Source organism: Xenopus laevis, chromosome 9_10L, assembly GCF_017654675.1.
Source record: "Xenopus laevis strain J_2021 chromosome 9_10L, Xenopus_laevis_v10.1, whole genome shotgun sequence".
In the NCBI taxonomy this organism is placed as follows: Eukaryota; Metazoa; Chordata; class Amphibia; order Anura; family Pipidae; genus Xenopus; species Xenopus laevis.
This window is the reverse complement of record NC_054387.1, coordinates 47621845-47641396: the sequence shown is the minus strand read 5'-3', so window position 1 is coordinate 47641396 and position 19552 is coordinate 47621845. Positions and strand designations below refer to the sequence as shown.

Sequence of the window (19552 nt, the reverse complement as noted above, 5' to 3'; positions counted from 1 at the left end):
TTCTTAGTACGTAATGACACATGGGTGATATGGTGCTGGGAAGTTGAAGCTTTGAGGCAATTTTCAGATATTTCACCAAAACCGACAACTTTGGGAAAGCCTTGCGACTCAGTAGTTTGGAGCAATAAGGCATGGGTACCCATTTTAGATTCGGTAGAATGTGTGCTTTCCAAAAATGTATGGGTTTGGGGGGTAAACATATATTTCTGTGTTTTTACCCCACAAAAATGCAGTCAATGTGTTGATTTTTCATTAGCTGAAGTTACCCACGGGACTGTTTGTATGCGCTAACTTCATTTTGGGGACTCTAAATGCCAGATACTTTGGTAAACTTATGAACAATGGCCACCAAAATGTTCAGAGGAACCCTGGCAATCATATTTAGGGTGCTTTTTCTTAGTACGTAATGACACATGGGTGATATGGTGCTGGGAAGTTGAAGCTTTGAGGCAATTTTCAGATATTTCACCAAAACCGACAACTTTGGGAAAGCCTTGCGACTCAGTAGTTTGGAGCAATAAGGCATGGGTACCCATTTTAGATTCGGTAGAATGTGTACTTTCCAAAAATGTATGGGTTTGGGGGGTAAACATATATTTCTGTGTTTTTACCCCACAAAAATGGAGTCAATGTGTTGATTTTTCATTAGCTGAAGTTACCCACGGGACTGTTTGTATGCGCTAACTTCATTTTGGGGCCTCTAAATGCCAGATACTTTGGTAAACCTATGAACAATGGCCACCAAACTGTTCGGAGGAACCCTGGCAATCATATTTAGGGTGCTTTTTCTTAGTACGTAATGACACATGGGTGATATGGTGCTGGGAAGTTGAAGCTTTGAGGCAATTTTCAGATATTTCACCAAAACCGACAACTTTGGGAAAGCCTTGCGACTCAGTAGTTTGGAGCAGAAAGGCATGGGTACCCATTTTAGATTCAGTAGAATGTGTACTTTCCAAAAATATATGGGTTTGGGGGGTAAACATATATTTCTGTGTTTTTACCCCACAAAAAATGCAGTCAATGTGTTGATTTCTCAGTAGCTGAAGTAAAGTCCTGAACAATTTGGATGTGCTAACTACATATTGGTGTCTCTAAATGCCAGATACTTTGGTAAACCTATGCATAATGGGTATCAAACTGTTCAGTGGACCCCTGGCAATCATATTTCATGTGCTTTTTCTTGGTACCTAATATAGTTTGGGATATGCGGAGCAGCAAAATAAAACCTTTGAAATGATTTTTCAGAATTTTGAATTTTTTGTTGAAAAACCGCTATGTTCAGACAAGCTTTTATGTTTGGTAGTTGGGAGTAGAGAGACATAGTTACCCATTTTGTAATCGGCAGAATGTGTACTTTTCAAAAATGTATGGTTTTCTGGGGTAAACCTACGGTTTCAGGATTTTTTGCCTTGGAATCTAAAGCATGCCGTTTTCTGCCTTAGTGCTTTCAAAATTTGGTAATATATTGCCGGGAGTTTTTGCTGTACAGAAATCCTAAATCTCCCTAAAACTATACATATCTGGTATTGGCACGTTCGAGAGACATAAGGCTTTCCAAATCAGTTGGATTTTCATCCGTAAAATGAAATATTTTTCTGGTATAAATTGATATACGATGAAAAATGGTAATTTTTCATTTTTTTTTGGTATTTAGCACTATAAATTTTTTTGCACAGGTGTAAATACATGAAAACTCAGGCTGATTTAGAAAGCTCAGTTTCTACCGAAAAAAACAATGTATAGTTTTCCTAGGTAAACTATAGGTTTCCCCTCAGAAAATGCCCCTAAAGTGAGAGAGCACAAAATGTTTCAAAAACGGCTGGCATTTCGCGTAACCAAAATGTGAAATTCTGCTGGCACTTAAAGGGTTAAAGCTTCTAAGTTCACAATTGCTAGGTGAATTCGGGACACGATACAATTATGCTAAAAAGTAGCAGGAGCCTCACCTTACGGAAAGCATTTTAGGACATCATCAGGAGAACACACGCTCCTGCATGCACTCTCCTAACAAAGAAGTATGCAGACTCAGGATTACAACAGTGGAGTAAAGTGAGAGAGGGGTGCTGATAGATAATAAATGCAAATTATGTATAAGAACCAAAAGGGGCCTGGGTGTCCACAACCAGATAAATCTATATACACAACTTCATGGGACTTAACCCACTGCCCAAAAGGTTCAAACACATTCAATCAAAGTAGAACATGTTATTATAATAAAAGGCAATATTTATTAGACACTAAGCCGAAACACTTCAATTAAAAACAGTTAAAATAATAAGCAGTGCTGCATATGGACGGGGATCCCCTTAGTATAAATGTATTGTATGCACCAGTGCAAGATATGTATGCATATATATATGATGGGTGGCTGCCTAATAGGACATGCAACGATACACTGGGTACCACAGTGCAAAAATAAAGTAGGGCAACCAATATGTAAATTAGGCGTATGTCCTTCAAGTATCCAATGTTGGTATCCAAGGGAATTATTGCACCTGCATATTGATAATGATATATCCAGGGGTCATAGAGAGCAGACGGAATGCCACATCGGTCCCAATGCCCTTAGGGCCTCTCAGGTACAAGAGTGTATGATATCGCGATAGGGCTATTGGTGAATGGATGGGAATGCACCCAGCACAGTCCAAAGCATCACAGGGAGCCCGCCCTGTACCTGAGAGGCCCTAAGGGCCTCGGCTCTCCCTCTTCAGCCCTCATTACAAAAGCTCTCCGTCCTCAGGCCTCCCATCCTCAGGCCTCCCTCCTCGGCTCTCCCTCTTCAGCCCTCATTACAAAAACTCTCCGTCCTCAGCCCTCCCTCCTTAACCCTCATTACAAAAGCTCTCCGTCCTCAGGCCTCCCTCCTCGGCTCTCCCTCTTCAGCCCTCATTACAAAAACTCTCCGTCCTCAGCCCTCCCTCCTTAACCCTCATTACAAAAGCTCTTCGTCCTCAGCCCTCCCTCGTCAGCTCTCAGCCCTCCCTGCTCAGACCTCAGCTTGAAAGCCAGGATGATAGCTGATGAGGGAGGGCTGAGAGCTGAAAACTTAGAGCTTTTGTAATGAGGGCTTAGGAGGAAGGGCTGAGGACAGAGAGCTTTTGTAATGAGGGCTGAGGAGGGAGGACTTTTGTAATGAGGGCTGAGGAGGGAGGGTTTTTATAATAAGGGCTGAGGAGGGTGGGCTGAGGGATACTTCTTCATTAGGAGAGCACATGCAGGAGCGCATGTTCTCCGGATGATGTCCTAAAATGCTTTCCTTATCACCTCCGGTTTTTGTCAAACTCATTGCACCAGAGCAATGGCTACTTCATGGGCTAAAAGAAACTCCCATACAGCCCTCTGCAATCCCCCCAGAACAGCTCTCAGCAACTCCCATACACCATTCAGCTACCCTCCAATGCAGCAGTCAGCATTCCAGATACAGGTTTCATACCTCTCCCCCAGCTCTCAGCAGTCAATGCCAAAATAATGCATTGCAGACAACAAACTGCCCAAACGCTCCAAAAATAGAACCAGGAGACACTAACCATAACACACTGATACCTCAGTTCTGCAAGCCCAGCGTTCCCATTTTAGTTTTAAATATACCACGTGACGACGACGTCCTGCAACATCACTAGCAGGAACTAGTCGCTACCTTGGAACTAACAGCACTCACGCCTTTTATCTTTCATGGCCACTTGCAGAAGGCGCCGAATGTCACGTGTTAGAGACGGTCCCCGCGTCACGTGATCTTGACGTCACCCGAGGCCCATTAGCAACTCGGAAATAGCAGCGACCGAAAGGGGCGGTGGCGTTAGACCTAAAATATAGTAATATTAGCTATAATTTATTACAAAAAAAAAAAGATGATCCCTTCGGAGGACAGCTCCGCCAGGAAGAAAACCATAGAGGAGAAGCTCAAACAGGTGAATTCAATAAACAAGCCGCTCTTGCCAGAATCTAAATATAAGGAGTTTTAAATGAAAATATATATATATCATCAATACAGGAATAAACAGCTTTGCTAAAATTCACTGACACGGTTTAATAGGTGGGAATTGCCTGTAGTTTTACATGTCACACAGTCCATTTCACATTTTGCTTAACCCTCTTGTTTTGCAGGAAGAGGAAACCCTATCCTTCATCAAGGAGAGCCTGGAGAAGAGCGATCAGCTGACAAACAATATGGTTTGTGTTTAGTTATTAATAGGAAGCTGTGCCTGAATATTCTCATGAAATAAATGTGCCTGGGCAGTGGTTTGTGTAAGTGAATCCACCAAGATGATTGTGGCTGGCTGATATATGGGGTAAGGAGATTCGGGGAGATTTTGTCGCCTGGCGACTAATCGCCTCGTCTATTGAGCGACTATCCCCCCGAACGCGGCGATGCATTTCTATAGTCGCCCGAAGTTGCCTCACTGAGGCAACTTTGGGTGACTATTGAAAACGCATCGCCGCGTGTGCATTAGCACAGGCGACTTTTCATTGTAGCCTGGGAGGCAGTTCGGGGAGATAGTTGCTCAAGACACAAGGCGATTAGTCACCAGGCGACAAAATCTCCCCGAATCTCCTCGTGTGGACTAGCCCTTAGACTATAGCTGCTGATGGAATAGATAAACATTGCTGACCATACCCATGAGTTAACATAAGAATGGCAACATATATATCCGCAGCTGGCTCTGTGCAACCTATGAGTCTGTAATCACATTAACATATTCCCGAACCAACGTTCCCTCTAATTCCCTTTCTTTTATGTGTGCAAAAAAAAAAAAATATATTCTTTTGTGCGCGCATGACAGAATAAATGCTAAATATAATGTTTTCACACAGAATTCTTTTGGGGAATGTAATATCTGTCACCAACCCCAATACTGTTCCGAATGTGAAAAATATTGCCTTTGCGAACACTTTGCCCCTCATGCAACTGTCATAAAATTTTGCAAACCGTTTTTTTTGCGACAAAATATTTAAAGACACTCCAGAGCAGGTGTTGCAGGTTCGCAATTTAGATCCGCAATTAAGATTCACAATGCGCAATTAAGATGCGCAATGCAATAAAATCCTAACGAAGAATAATACATTGCGAGATGCAAATTTTTATTCGCAACACTTTGCTCTTTGCAAATTTTATTACATTTCCCTCTTTGTGTGTACCGCAATATGTTTTGTGCGCTGGCGTTAAAATTTTTGTGCGCGCACAAGTGCACAGCTTTGAATGAACATTGCCTCTAACATACTGGTAGTATTAGTGCATCTTCTTTATTACTTCAGTATTATCTGTTATTGATATATATATTCTGCAATGCTATACAGCGATTTTACATTATTCACATCAGTTCCAGCCCCAGCTTACAAGCTAAGGTCCCTATCACATTCACACTTGCAAGGACCAATTTTATCAGTTACCCTGCTTGTATTTTTAGTTTGAGAGGAAATGGGTGTACCTGGAGAAAACTGGCACAGAGAGAACATACACACTACTTGCAGATACTGAACCATCTGTATTCAAACTCAGGACTACAAGGCATATCTGTCAACCCAATGAGCTACTTGTGTCTTTATTCCCTTCTCAGGTCTCCATCCTGTCCTCTTTTGAGAGCCGGCTAATGAAACTAGAGAATTCCATTATCCCTGTGCACAAACAAACAGAGACCCTGCAGCGCCTGCAGGAAAATGTAGATCGTACCCTGTCCTGCTTGGACCATGTTATCAGCTACTACCATGTTGCCACGGAAACTGAGCGCGTCATCAGAGAAGGGTAAATGATATAAGCCTGAGTTTGTATAATGCAACTGATGTGGCCTTTGCTTTGTATAGCACGCATTTTGAAACTCCCGATGTTGCAGAACTGCAGCACAGAGGTTGTTGTTTTGCAATTTCTGTGCAAGTAAAAGCTGTCCGTACCTGGTAGAGAGATGATATGCATTAGATGTATGTTTTCTTTCAGACCCTCAGGAAGGCTAGAGGAATACCTGGGCTGCATTGCAAAAATCCAGAAGGCCGTGGAATATTTTCAAGACAATAACCCAGACAGTCCTGAGTTAAACAGAGTGGTTAGTTCTTTGATTACCATGGTTCATTGTTGTTTTTCCTATTGAACTTGCCAGACAAGCAGATCTTACCATAAATACCCAGCTTAATACATTTATAGCATATCATTTTGGTCTCTGTCAACCCTGTGCATTCTCCCATCTTGTTAGCGTGGCCGCCTATGAACACTGCAGAAAAATAGGGGACTATGATCCATTTTTAAAACCTTGGCTTTTACTTTGGGATTGTAAAGTCCACCCATAAACTATATAGATTCTGGTTAAATCCCTCAAAAGCCCAATTCCACATGACCGCTGTATCTGGCATCTTGATAAAAATCAAAGTAGCAATGCTCTCTCCTCTTTCGTGGGAGATTATCGGATAGCAGTGCTGTGACATCAATCAGTTGCTATAAAGATACCATAGGACTATGTCAACATAGGTATTCCCCTGCACTACGTTTATTTCTGCAGGAACTGTCCCTACATTTGCTCAGAACCTTTACCATGAAACTGTTTTATGATAATCAGAATTTTCTTTGTGACTGTATTTTTGCAGAAGTCCCTGTTTGAGAGGGGAAAGGAGTCTTTGGACACTGAGTTCCGTAGTCTCTTGCAGAGGTACAGCAAACCAGTGCCCCCCATCCTCATTCTAGACCTAATTGGAACTGAGGAGGAAATGGAGAGCCAGGAGGAAACTGTTCTAGAACATCTCCCTGAGGGGATCCTGCAGGATGTTATACGCATCTCTAAATGGCTGGTGGAGTATGGGAGGAACCAAGGTGAGGAGTTGGATCACTCTTACAATAGCAGATCTTTACCTTTGAACCAGTGAAAACAAATCTCTAAAATCTCTGACTGCTCTACATCTACAATTCCACTTTCTAATTAAGTTTCCTTCCACTCATTTTCACTTCATTCACTGCTTTTCGTTCCATCTTTCTAACAATTCGTGTCTATGTTGCAGATTTCATGAATGTCTACTACCAGATCCGCTCTAGCCAGCTGGACCGCTCCATTAAAGGCTTAAAGGATCATCTACGTAAAAACAGCTCCTCCTCTGGCATAACCTACTCTCCTGCTGTCCAGAACAAAAGGAAGGACACCCCCACTAAGAAACCAGCCAAAAGGCCAGGTCAGATGTGGGGTCTGAGAGTGCAATGCTAATATCAACATCACCTAGTTGGGTTGGGGGTAAATGCTTTTCCCTATCATTCAAATTAGTGTACCAACCGATTTTATTTTGGAGCAAGACTAAGCACCCAAGCTATTTCTTTATACTGGGAATGAGAAATATGTCAGCTTCTATCCATATGTATAAATACAAATACATGGAGAAGGCGTGTATGTATATGTATATGCGCTCACACTCGTGTGATAAAGCAATATAGCAGCTCCCGCTCATGTTAATAAATATACATATACACAAGGAAGAATAGCCTTTTATTATGCTTACCTGTGGTGTGACCATGATTTATTAGTATTTATTAAAGGAAAACTATACCCCCAAAATGAATACTTAAGCAACAGATTGCATCAAATGAAGTGGCATATGAGAGAATCTTACCAAAAAGGAATATATATTTAAGTAAAAACTGCCCTTTTACATCTCTTGTCTTGAACCACCATTTCATGATGGTCTGTGCGCTGCCTCTGAGATCACCTGACCAGAAATAACACAGCTCTAACTGTAACAGGAAGAAGTGTGGAAGCAAAAGACAGAACTCTGTTCTGTCTGTTAATTGGCTCATGTGACCTAAAAAGTATGGTTTGTTTGGTGTGTTTGTGTGCACAGTGAATTGTAGAATCCCAGGGGGTGGCCCTTATTTTTTTAAAATGGCAATTTTCTGTTTATGATTACTAAAAAAGAATATTATTATTATGAACATGGTTTATTTAAATGAAGCAGGGTTTTACATAGGAGCTGTTTTATGCAGTATCTTTTTATAGAGGCCTACATTGTTTGGGGGGTATAGTTTTCCTTTAAGTAGAATTTAGGGTTTCTGGTTTGACTAGTGTTTCTTCCTGGGGTCCCAGACCCGTGATAGATGATCATTCTTTGTAATTATTTACTTAAATATATTACACAGGTGATGGCAATTACTGCTTGTAGCTTGTGGTTGGTTTATTGTATTGATAGATGTCTATTTCCTCTCTCTCTTATGTCCTGATTACAGTCTTCGTACCAGGTAGTACAAAGTAAAAGCTTTTCTGCCAGTGTGCAGTGACGATACTAACCAAAACATGCAGCATGTCAGTGTGCAGGCTTCTGCAATGTGCACGAGACACTTGTAAAAACAAATTATTTAGCAAGCTTTCCTTTTTAGATCACTGTCTGTGTTGTCTTCTTCCCTTTAAAATGCTTTTTTTTTTTTTTCGGAATTTGTCCTTGCTCAGTACCCAAGGGTTACGTTGCATCGCTGCCCTGTCATTTATTTCATTGCTGTATCTTTTAAATTGTTTGAAAAGTGTTCTTGTGACATGTTAACCCTTGTTTTGCCAGCCTGTCGCCTACCCTGATACCAGGCTTTTCCGAGTGTCCGAGGCTAGTGGGTGGGAAGAGATTGCCTTTTATTAACTGGTGAACTAGCTGTATGACAATAACATGATTTGGTCTTAGTCTCTTTTTTTTCCAATCATTGCATGCTGGGAAATCCATTTAGAGGCCTCCCAAATTTTCATAGGCTTCCACCTTGTTATTATGTGTGTACATTTTGTAATCCAGTTGGTACACTTGCCTGCTTTGAGCCAATATAAAGCACTTTGCCAATGATTTGTACCTTTCAAAAACTTCTGTGGAATTTTGCCACTGGCCCATAGATTTATCCATTTTACAAAAATATAAATAACTGTCCCACATTATTTATGCCTCTTTTGTAGTTAGCCCCAGAATATAATATTGTCTAGCTTATGCTGTGCCATAGAGGCCTTCTTTGTTTTTTCCCAGCATGATGATGGTGGGTGCTGCAGAATCATTAGCTGCTTGGGCAGGCTACATGGGGTGAATATCTTCCTGTACTGAAGGGTGGTTGTCCATTCTGTTCTCTGGTGTATGTGGGGTCTTCCTGCTCACTTTCCAAGGTCTTGTCTCCCTCCCTCTTTTCTCCTTCCCACTCTCCTCTTGGTGACAGGCACTATCCGCAAGGCTCAGAACCTCCTTAAACAATACTCGCAGCACGGGCTGGATGGGAAAAAGGGAGGGTCCAGTCTTGGAGTTCTTGAAGGTAATTTGCATGTTCCTGCACTTGGTGATTGGGTATCGGAAACTGATCTGGCTTTAATTCTTCAATCTGGAACTCCTTTACAGAGATTTAAAACCAGACCCAGATAGGAACTGAGTCATGGTGTAGAGAATAAAACTGGCTGTATCCTTCTGTAAAATGACGCTGAAAAGTCAATTAAGAACACTCCCTGTCAAATTATTAGCCCTGACATGGGAGAATGACAAATAATCTGGAAGGATTTTACAGAAGAATGTAGCCTGTGGGATTCTGTGGATAACACTGGCTATATAATGTAACGGGAAAGTCGGTGATTGACATTCCCAGTTGTCCTGAAATCCCCTCCCCACTTGTTCGGACACCGGACAGCCCCTTTCATTGGGCCGGGCGTTTTCAAGACGTGCCGTATAACCCTGTCCCCTGCCTCCACGTTGAGCAGGTCATGAGCAAGATTCACGTGGCCGATACCACGGAGAGACCGTGGGAGAGAAACACGGCCCGGCCTCTGGTGAGTACTTGGTCCTCTGGGATATAGGGGGTCCCATGGCAATCAAATTCTTTTAAGTTTTATCAAAGGTCTTCATAATGTTTTTGCCATCTCCACTGTAATCCATTAACTACGTGACAGTGAAGATCTATATCCTTTCCAGGGAAGGAAGATGCTCTTGATCTGGAGACTGACACCTACATCTATTGCATCAGCGCATTTGTGAGGCTAGCGCAGAGCGAATACCAGTTGCTTATGTATATTATACCTGAGCACCACCAAAAGAAGACTTTTGATTCACTCATCCAGGTCTATTATTGCCACTATTCTACCACCCTCTTACAAGAATATGAGTGTGACTATAAGTATCTGTGCATCAGAGATCTGCTCAGTCCTGATCTATTTCTTCCTTATTTTAGGAGACCTTGGATAACCTCATTCAGGAGGGTGAGAATATTGTATCAGCTGCTAAGAAAGCCAATGCCAGACATGATTTCACTTCCGTCCTCAGTATCTTCCCCATCCTAAGGCACCTTAAACTTACAAAGCCTGAGTTTGACAAGGTTCTCCAGGTAAGTGTTTGATGCTTGTGGAGGTTTCCCTAAACATCATGCACCCTGTCTGACCCATTCCCCAATCTATTTAGGGCACTGCTGCTAGCACAAAAAACAAGCTGCCAAACCTCATCACCTCAATAGAGACAACTGGTGCCAAGGCTTTAGAGGATTTTGCTGATGGTATCAAGGTAATGGGCACTTACTGGGGAGTAAAACAGTTCAGGGGTACTGGTACATTTTATTAGTTTTGTCTTTTTTATCCAGAATGAACAAAAGGAGACCAATGTGTCAAAAGATGGCACAGTTCATGAGATCACCAGCAACGTGAGTTCTATGGCCATTATGTTACTGAATAAGTCTGTGTGTTTAATTGAGCATTGTGTGCTTGCCATTATGGTTTTGTGATTGTGCCATGGATGTGATTCATCGTATATTCAGGTTTGTGCAGAATGCTGTGGCAGGTTGGTAGAATCTTGTGTTTATGATAGGTCTGCCCCAGCTAAAATAAACGCTCTACTCCCTATGCAGGCCATCCTGTTTTTGCAGCAGCTGCTAGAATTTCAGGAGACGGCAGGAGCCATGCTTGCCTCCCAAGGTATTTCTGAATCCTATGGCCTCTTTGCTTGCTACAACCACCAATATCCATTTCAAGGCTCCCAAAAAGGAAAACCCCAGAATTTGGTATCCATGTTCTTCCAGTGAAGAATTTCCACTCACTTTCTGCATGATGTCATTCCCCCTTTTCCTCTCATTCCAGCTACTTTCCCCTTCGCCATTTTATATATAATCTGCTCTTTTCATTTTACTTGGTTCACTCATCTAGCTATCTTTTCCTTCTCTCCTTTCTCTCTGCTTTCAAATTTTCCTTGCCTCTCTTTTACTCCGTTTATAAGTCTTGCTCTTGTATCTCCCTCTCACCTTCATATTCCAACTGAAATGTTTTTCTTTAACTTTGTTCTTCTTTTTTTTACTGCACTGAACTGATCTACTATTTCCTCTCTTGTCTTTCTGGATCCTGGTCCCCTCCATGCTTACTTGATTGCCCCCCCCAAACGTATCCCCCCTTATCTCTTGCTATACACAACCCCTCCTTGCTTCTTTATTACCCTTCCTTTTTTGTATCCTTTCCCCTCACCCATTATTTTTATCCTGTCTCTTTTCTATCTTTACCTTATTTTTATTATTCCTTCCCTCTCTTTTACTTTATTACCCTTTCTTTTCACACTCCCCCTTATTTTATTCCTTCCCTGCTTCTCATTTTGCCTTTTCCTCTGTTCCGTTCGTACTTTCTCCCCCTCTTCTTTACAATAGTTCTTGGGAACACTTACAATATTCCTATCGATCCTAGAGGTAAGCCAAACAGCATTCCTAGAGCTTTCAATGCTCTCTGCCCTATATCTATATGAAATATTATTTACATGCAGAACATTAGGAAATGTGAATTTGATTAAATCTATAACCAGTTTCATTTGTCTGAGTTTTACTAGAAGTATCAAATATACAATTTACATAGCTGGATACTTTTGGCCTATCATGTAAAATTTCATTGTGATATATAGGCAACAGTCCAGCTTAAAAGGCTATAAATATACATCAGATGGCAATAGAATACCACTGATGGTTTGCAGTTATCAAGAGGCTTCTCCTTTATGTGAGACCCTGTTGGGGCAATGGCATACTCGATTAGTCACCCACGATAAATCAACAGGACGGCTGATCCACAAGAGGCAACATGGTTGATACTATTGGGTATTCAGATATGCATTTATCACAAAGACAAGTCACTAAGCCATCTGTCGAGGTTGATCAATTGCATACTCAGTATGCCTTGGTGAAAATTACTTAAGCCAGCAAGTCTTGTCGATCCACCGTCCTGTTACTACCCTATTTTTAAATTGTAAATACTGGACAATTGTTTTAACAAAGTTATTAAAAGTTAAGTTTTATGTAACCAATACACGTTAGTGTTCGGATGTTATGGATGGGAAGGTGCAGTCATATGGGCCAGTTCTTTCCTTTTTGTTTGTCTGATATATATTTACTATACCTGACCATGCACACCGTCTCTTACACTTGATGGTCGGTGCTCCCTAATCTCTGCTCTTTATGGTAAAACATAGCAGCACTTTGTTTTTCTGAAGTTACCTCTCAAGGAAATTTCAAGCAACTTCGGTAAAACAAAGCCGCGATTTACATTATCATCAGCGGGGAAGCATTTGATTAAGATTAGTCACCCACAGAAGAGGATTTATCGCAGGCGACTAATTTCCTTGTGTGCCATTGCCCTTGGGGAATGGGGACAAACTTGTCATATAGACTTTGTTTCACTAGGCCAAAAGAACTGCCTTCTGAGGCTCGGCCCACTGTACTGCAGTGCTGTACAACACTAGGGTTCATACAGAAAACATACAGATTACATTTACATACTTACATAGTCCTTGCTATAAAACTGTAGTGGATGTTATTCATTTTTTTCACATATAGATTTTATAAAGCAGACACATATATTTTGAATGGATTTCAATAAATGCACATTGGCCAGGTGTCTCCACTGGCAGTAGGAGAAGAGGGGTGGTATGAAAAGGCACCAGAGTAATTCCCACCCTCTGTCTTGTTCCTTGCAGAGACCAGTTCTACAGCCAGCAGTTATAACTCTGAGTTCAACCGCCGCCTGCTCAGCACCTATATCTGTAAGTAGGGGACATGGCATGCATGGAGTCTCTGTGCACAAGGTAATTGTTAAGGGATTCCTTGATGGTGTCTGCTATTATTATTATTGTCAGCAGCTAAGACAGGTGGAGGCTATGTTTACAGTGGCACCCAGTCCAATAAGAGACACACATTACCCACCTGTCAACTGATACCAGCTAGGAGATGTGTGCTCTGACAGCAGGTGTGTGAAACAAAACCAAAACAAAGATCAGGTGTAGCTTATTCTCCTGGATCAGTGAGAAGCAGTGTATGCATTGTCTGTAGAAGATCTCCGTATCACTTTTACTTATCAGACACCTTTGTGCCCATTTGCCCACTTTGATTCTTTGAAAACCCCATACCTTCTGTTTTCTTTAACACATTCTGTTATCAGCTGCTATCGCTCTTGATCGCTTTCGGCATTGCTAAGCTCTCTTGGTACTCTCGCCTAGGTAAGGTTCTGGGGAACCTACAGCTGAAGCTTACACACAGGGTCAAGACATATGAAGATCCAGCCTTAAAAGCCATCTTCTTGCACAACAATTTCAACTATATACTCAAGTCTCTGGAGAAGTAAGGATGTGGGAAGGTTGGGCTGTGAAGTGTTTGTCTGATTCATTTATGGTATGAGATAGACAAGGTGGGCAGTCTGGGAAAAATTTGTTTTTGGGGTTTTTTTTGGTGACTTTTAAGGATATGGCCATGTTTATTCAGCTTACAGTACAATTTCTGTTTTCTGACTTAACATCCAATTTTTTTTACGGGTGGATTGTAGTTGTACTGTAGTCATTGTACCCATAAAAATGTAGTTGGGAGATAATGCAGGGGCCAGTTAAACTCATTACTGATACCTTTTAAAGCTTACACAAAGTAAGTCACAGCAGGGGGCCACACAAGGGGGTCTGGGGCCGCCAGATGGACAGAGCTGCCATAGATAACGCAAAAATGACTGCTCCATTCTTATAACGGTTGTTCACCATCTGGAACCTTGGTGATAATTCATTCTTGTAAATTGGTAAATATTCACAGATTTACATAGATGAAAAGAGCTGAATGTTCCCCACTGCAAAGAGAATATTCCCCAGTGCAAAAGTTAATTTGCTAATTCCGGCCATGTTGTGGCAATTTTTCATTCTTTGGGGAAAATACTTCACAGATTTTAACCCTCTATTAAATTTTCCCCTTTGTGTCTACCATTCTTTCAGGTCGGAGCTACTGCAGTTGGTTTCTGTGACCCAGAAAGAACCCGATGAAACCTACCGGTATCACATAGAGCAGCAGATACAGCTATACCAGCGCAGGTTATTGTTTTTTTGTTTTTTTTTATACTTTCTTGGTATTAAATTGTTGACTGCAGTCAACTGTAAACTGCATATGTACAAGCCTACTGGATACAGCTCTAGTCCTGTGATCCAGAGTCCTTGGAAAATATCATGTTTCTATAACTGCAGGGCCTGAGATAATTGGTGGTTGGAAGGCCAGGTATTTCATCTCTGTGATACGTTTCCACACATCTAAATGGTGCTGAAATGTCTGTGGCTTTGTCTTTTTTTCTTTTTACAGCTGGTTGAAGGTGACAGAATCATTGGCTGACCGGAATATGCCTGTAATACAAGGGGCCAAGGTGACAATCATTTGTAAAATGGATGAGGGATTATTTAGTAACTACAGTGACAGTATTATATAAGTCAGGCAGGCTGGAAGATCCCTTACAGTCAAGGACTGTATTAGACCATGGGGCAGCGAGTCTGTACATTCCTTACATGTGATCTGCTTGTTAGCTCAGGGGCTAAATTCTAAGATAAACCAGATCTGGCCCACCGATTCAGAATAGTGGGTGAGGTTTAGATTTTTAGAAATTATGTTACACAACCTTCTACCAAGCTGCGACTGAAAACAGATAAAACCCCAATTTGCTGCCATCTGTCTTTGTGTTTAGTACTGGCAGGCATGGCATCTGTCTGTAGCTGCTCACACTGAGTGTGTTTTCTCTTTAAAACGTGTTTGGGCAAATCTGGCCACAAGTAGGCAGATGCAATGTTTGTCAATGCTGCTCTGTCATGAGGCAGTGGTGGTGTATCGCTGCTGGCAAAAGAAATGCCACGTGGCGTAACTGCATGACACTGCCCCTCAACCCCCCCCCCAAAAAAAATCTTTTAATCGGCCTGCAACCCTGCACTCACTGCAACCCTCCCCATTGCTTACGACACCACACTAAAACTAGATAGGAAAAGGGGTCCAGGACTGCAGAGGCCTGCTTACTCTGTAGTTACACCATTGTCTGTGATGGAAGTGTTTGTGCTACGGTCAGTTAGTGTGAAAGGAGGACAGGAGTGTAGTAGAGAGGCCTGACTGTAGGTGAAAGGCAATACAGGGAGACAAGAATGGTTTGCTTGAATGCAGGAGAGTGTTCAAAGGGAGATACACAAACAATTGCGTTTGTTTGATCTGAGCCACCTTACATTATAACATGCACTCCTTGTTCTCTGTCTCCTCACAGTTAAAAGATAAAGAACGGCAGATAATAAAAGAGCGATTTAAGGTAAGGAGGTGGGAGGCATGAATGTATCGTGAAACCCATATGCTGCAGATTACTTTATGTTCCTGCTTTCTAGTCTGTTATGCAAAGCTTTACAGAGAATGTCTGAAAGGACAACCAAATCTTCAAAATCATATTTATGAAAGACATTTATTCTTATATGTGGAAGACTTTATACCCTGTTGCTATCTCCTTTACCCCCAAAAACCTCTGGCTTGATGAATGCACAGTAGCATCAATGCAAGACTCCTTTGCCTCGTCTGCTCATCAGCAAGCATTATACTCTTACACTCTACTATGCCTGCACCAGAGCAAAGGCTTGCAAGCATGGGAACAGGGCTGTGGAGTCGGTACATAAATCCATGGACTCCTCAGTTTATGGTACCTCCGACTCCAACTACTCCGTTTTAAAGGAACAGTAACACCAAAAACTGAAATTGTATCAAAGTAATTAAAATATAATTTAGTGTTGCTCTGCACTGGTGAAAGCTTTGTGTTTGTGTCAGAAAGACTACTTGTTAGTTTATATAAACAAGCTGCTGTGTAGCCATGGGGGCAGCCATTCAAGCTGGAAAAAAGGAGAAAAAGCACAGGTTACATAGTAGGTAATGGATAAAACACCATTTTATTGGACAGGGTTTATCTGTTATATGCTATGTAACATGTGCCCTTTCTCCTTTTTTCCCAGCTTGAATGGCTGGACAATATAACAAACCCTAAAAATTAGATGTTCTCAACCAGGAAGCAGAGTGGTTTGACGATACATTTTTCTTGTATTTCTTGGCAAACAAAAAGTTACTATTAAAGGGATTGTTCACATTTTAATGAACTGATAGTACAGGTATGATGTAGAGAGTGATATTCTGAAACAAACTTTGCAGCCTTTGTGGAATTCTTCTGAGTGGCCAATACCTCAATTTTGTATGCTGTTGGTCTAAATTACTCTAACAACCAGGTGGAGGTTTAAATGGGGTATTGGAATACAGGAGAAGAGAGTCCGTTAGTTTAAAAAAAGGTGAAAATTGTAATAATTACAATGTAATTGTAGCCTTACAGAGCAATAACACCCCATTTGGAAGCTAGAAGTTAAAAAAAAAAAAATTAAGACCAATTGAAAAGTTGCTAAGAATTTGGTATTCTAGAACATGCAAAAAGTAACCTTTAAGGTTAATCACCCCTTTCAGGTGATCTTCCCACTTTAGTTGACACATCCTGGTCTTACCTTTTTCGTTTATACTTAGAGTTTCAATGAGAATCTGGAGGAGCTCTGCAAGATCCAGAAATCATGGGCTATTCCTGACAAGCGTCAGCGCGAGCGCATCCGCCAGGTACAGAAGAGCATTGTTCTGGAAGCATACGGAGCCTTTCTGCAAAAGTAAGAAACATGGTACTGAGCAATAATGCTATGGCCAAAAGTTCCCTGTCAGTGTTTCCTACACCCGTGACATTGCAAATGGGGTAACGAAAGAGTTTTAGGGCCTGGGACAAAATATGTGCCCCACCTTTATACTAGGTCCCTCCACAATCGGCTTGGAGATACAAGCCAAGCAGTATTTGGCAGACTTTCTGGGTGCAATGCAGTAGGTCTCCAGGATGGTACTAGGACAGTCACACCCCCTGCTCCCGTAGTAGTTCCACAACTTGATATTGCAGAATAATTATGTGGTAGAGCCAAAGGTAGCGTTTTTGCTGGTTATTATTTAAAATAACCATCTTTTTAAAATTCATCAACCACTTCTTGTCTTTGTCTAACATAAGTTTTTTCTTTCTCATCTTTTTACCCTACAGATATGGCACTGGGGTAAACTTTACCAAGAACCCAGAGAAGTACATCAAATATTCCGTGGATCAGGTTGGCGAGATGATCGAGAAGCTGTTTGATACATCTGCATAAGGCTGATTTTTCTCTGTATGAAACCTGTATATAGTTATGTACAAAAATATTAATTTGTGTGTATATAGACCTACTAAACACTACTTGCCTGAACTTAACCATGTGTCTTCATTGCATTCCTACAATTTGCTATCATCCAGCATAGTTCATGGACTTAAAAACATTGAAACATTGGGGTAACAGCCATCCTGCTATAGGTCTAATGGTACCCAGGGCACAAATACGCACTCACTCCATATCTCACTCTAACTGGTCTTCAGGCTGGGCTCCCTTAGCTCATAACAGGGTTGCAGATATATTCAAACATTGGGGTAAAAGTCACCCTGTTATAGTTCCAGGGGTACCCAGGGCACAAATAAGCACTCACCCCCAAATTTCACCCTAAATAGCCTTCAGGCTGGGCCCCCTTAGCTCATAACAAGGCTACAGATATATAGAAACATTGGGGTAACAGTCACCCTGCTATAGTTCCAGGGGTACCCAAATCCCAAATAAGCACTTGCCCCAAATCTCACCCTAACTGGTCTTCAGACTTGGCCCCCTTAGCTCATAATAAGGTTACAGATATATAGAAACATTGGGGTAACAGTCACCCTGCTATAGTTCCAGGAGTACCCAGGGCACAAATAAGCACTCACCCCAAATCTCACCCTTACTGGCCTTCAGGCTGGGTCCCCTTAGCTCATAACAAGGTTACAGATATATAGAAACATTGGGTTAACAGTCAACCTGTATAGTTCCAGGGGTACCCAGGACTCAACACTCGTCCCAAATATCACCTTCACTGGCCTTCATTCTGGGCCCCTTTAGCTCATAACAAGGTAACTGATATCTAGAAAAATTGAGGTAACCGTGACACTGCTATAGTTTTATGGGTACAGAGGACAAGAAACTACCATACATGCTATATGTATCTGTAATAGCTTTTTGTGTCCTGCAGATGGAGTACCAACTTCATACTTACATCTTATCTTTTTCAGAATAAACATTTTGAATGGGATAGCTTTCTAAGTAATCCTAAAGCCTACATAGGAACAAATGCTTAAAGCTTAACTAAAGAAGTAGGGTAGAAAAGTTGCACATTATGTTTTATGCTTCTATACCCTGGTTAAAGAGCAAAAAATATTTTTTTTTTTTTTGGTTCAGATAAGTTTATTAGAACAAAGAGTAAACAGGTAGTTAGCAGTTTTACAGCAGTAAATAAGCATATATGCATAACAGTCAGACGTGCAAAACAGGCCAAACATTAGGTTAAATTACAGAGAAAAGGTGAAACAGACAGTTATACATCTTCCAAAATCCATAATTGCCAAATCTTAAGATACTGTTTGGAAGTACCATTCCTCCTAGCTATGAGATCCTCCACCTTTTGCAAGTCTTGGACCGCTTTTTCCCAAGCCTGATATGTAGGGGGGAGAGAAGCCCTCCAGTGAAACGCTATGAGCTTTCGGGCCAGGAAAAGTAGCTTGTTAACCATTTTACGGGCTGGGGGTGCCAGTGGGGTAGGTGGGTCAATACACAATAAGTACCATTTAGGGTCAAGAGGGAGCAAAAAATATTAAAGGCATTGTTCACCTTTAAATTAACTTTTGGCATTATGTAAAGAGTGATCTGAGGCAATTTGCAACTGGTTTTCCTTTGCATCCTGCGCAGCAGCAGCACCATGAGATTTATTCCGCCCCTTTAAAAGGATAGGACAGTTAACACATAAAATTTGCATAATCCCATAAATAGCCTTTTAATAACTCCACCCTTATCCTATCCTTTGTCCGGTAGGACAGAAAAAACAATAAGGACCAGACAGGTTTAGGACTGTAGAGGTCTGGACAGAATACCCGTGCTGTTATTGGATTCAGGATCTACATGGAGTTGACCCTTCATTACAAACAACCACAGAAGGAAGAAGCAAGGCAAATTCCCCCCTCTGGTATTACCTTGCAGAGGTTACGTAGAATTGGCCCGTATTCCGGTAAAAACTGGTGAGTCAGCGTGTAACAAGAGTTTTTCGCGCATTCGGAATGACGTCAGCACATATGGAGGACACATGCACGATGACAGCGCATATAAAAGACGCATGCGCAATTACGCCAGCGTGCATGGAAAAATCAGAGCGCACAGAAGGGCAATCACGGAAGTGAGGGAGAAGAAT

The 19552-nt window shown here is 41.6% G+C and overlaps 1 protein-coding gene across 11 annotated transcripts; it reads left to right on the top strand.

The window, feature by feature from the left end:
• Nucleotides 1–3729: 3729 nt before the first annotated feature.
• On the top strand, nucleotides 3730–17501 carry exoc7.L (exocyst complex component 7 L homeolog). Of its 11 annotated transcripts, XM_018233929.2 has the most exons (22): nucleotides 3730–3911; nucleotides 4108–4173; nucleotides 5559–5743; nucleotides 5933–6038; nucleotides 6574–6796; nucleotides 6982–7149; nucleotides 8192–8203; nucleotides 9146–9238; nucleotides 9675–9743; nucleotides 9886–10031; nucleotides 10142–10294; nucleotides 10369–10467; nucleotides 10544–10603; nucleotides 10808–10874; nucleotides 11591–11629; nucleotides 12904–12969; nucleotides 13423–13543; nucleotides 14176–14271; nucleotides 14534–14594; nucleotides 15471–15512; nucleotides 16751–16884; nucleotides 17298–17501. In XM_018233929.2, the coding sequence occupies exons 1-22, from the start codon at nucleotides 3852–3854 to the stop codon at nucleotides 17401–17403; spliced, it is 2172 nt and encodes a 723-aa protein (XP_018089418.1). In that variant the 5' UTR covers nucleotides 3730–3851; the 3' UTR covers nucleotides 17404–17501.
• Nucleotides 17502–19552: the final 2051 nt, after the last annotated feature.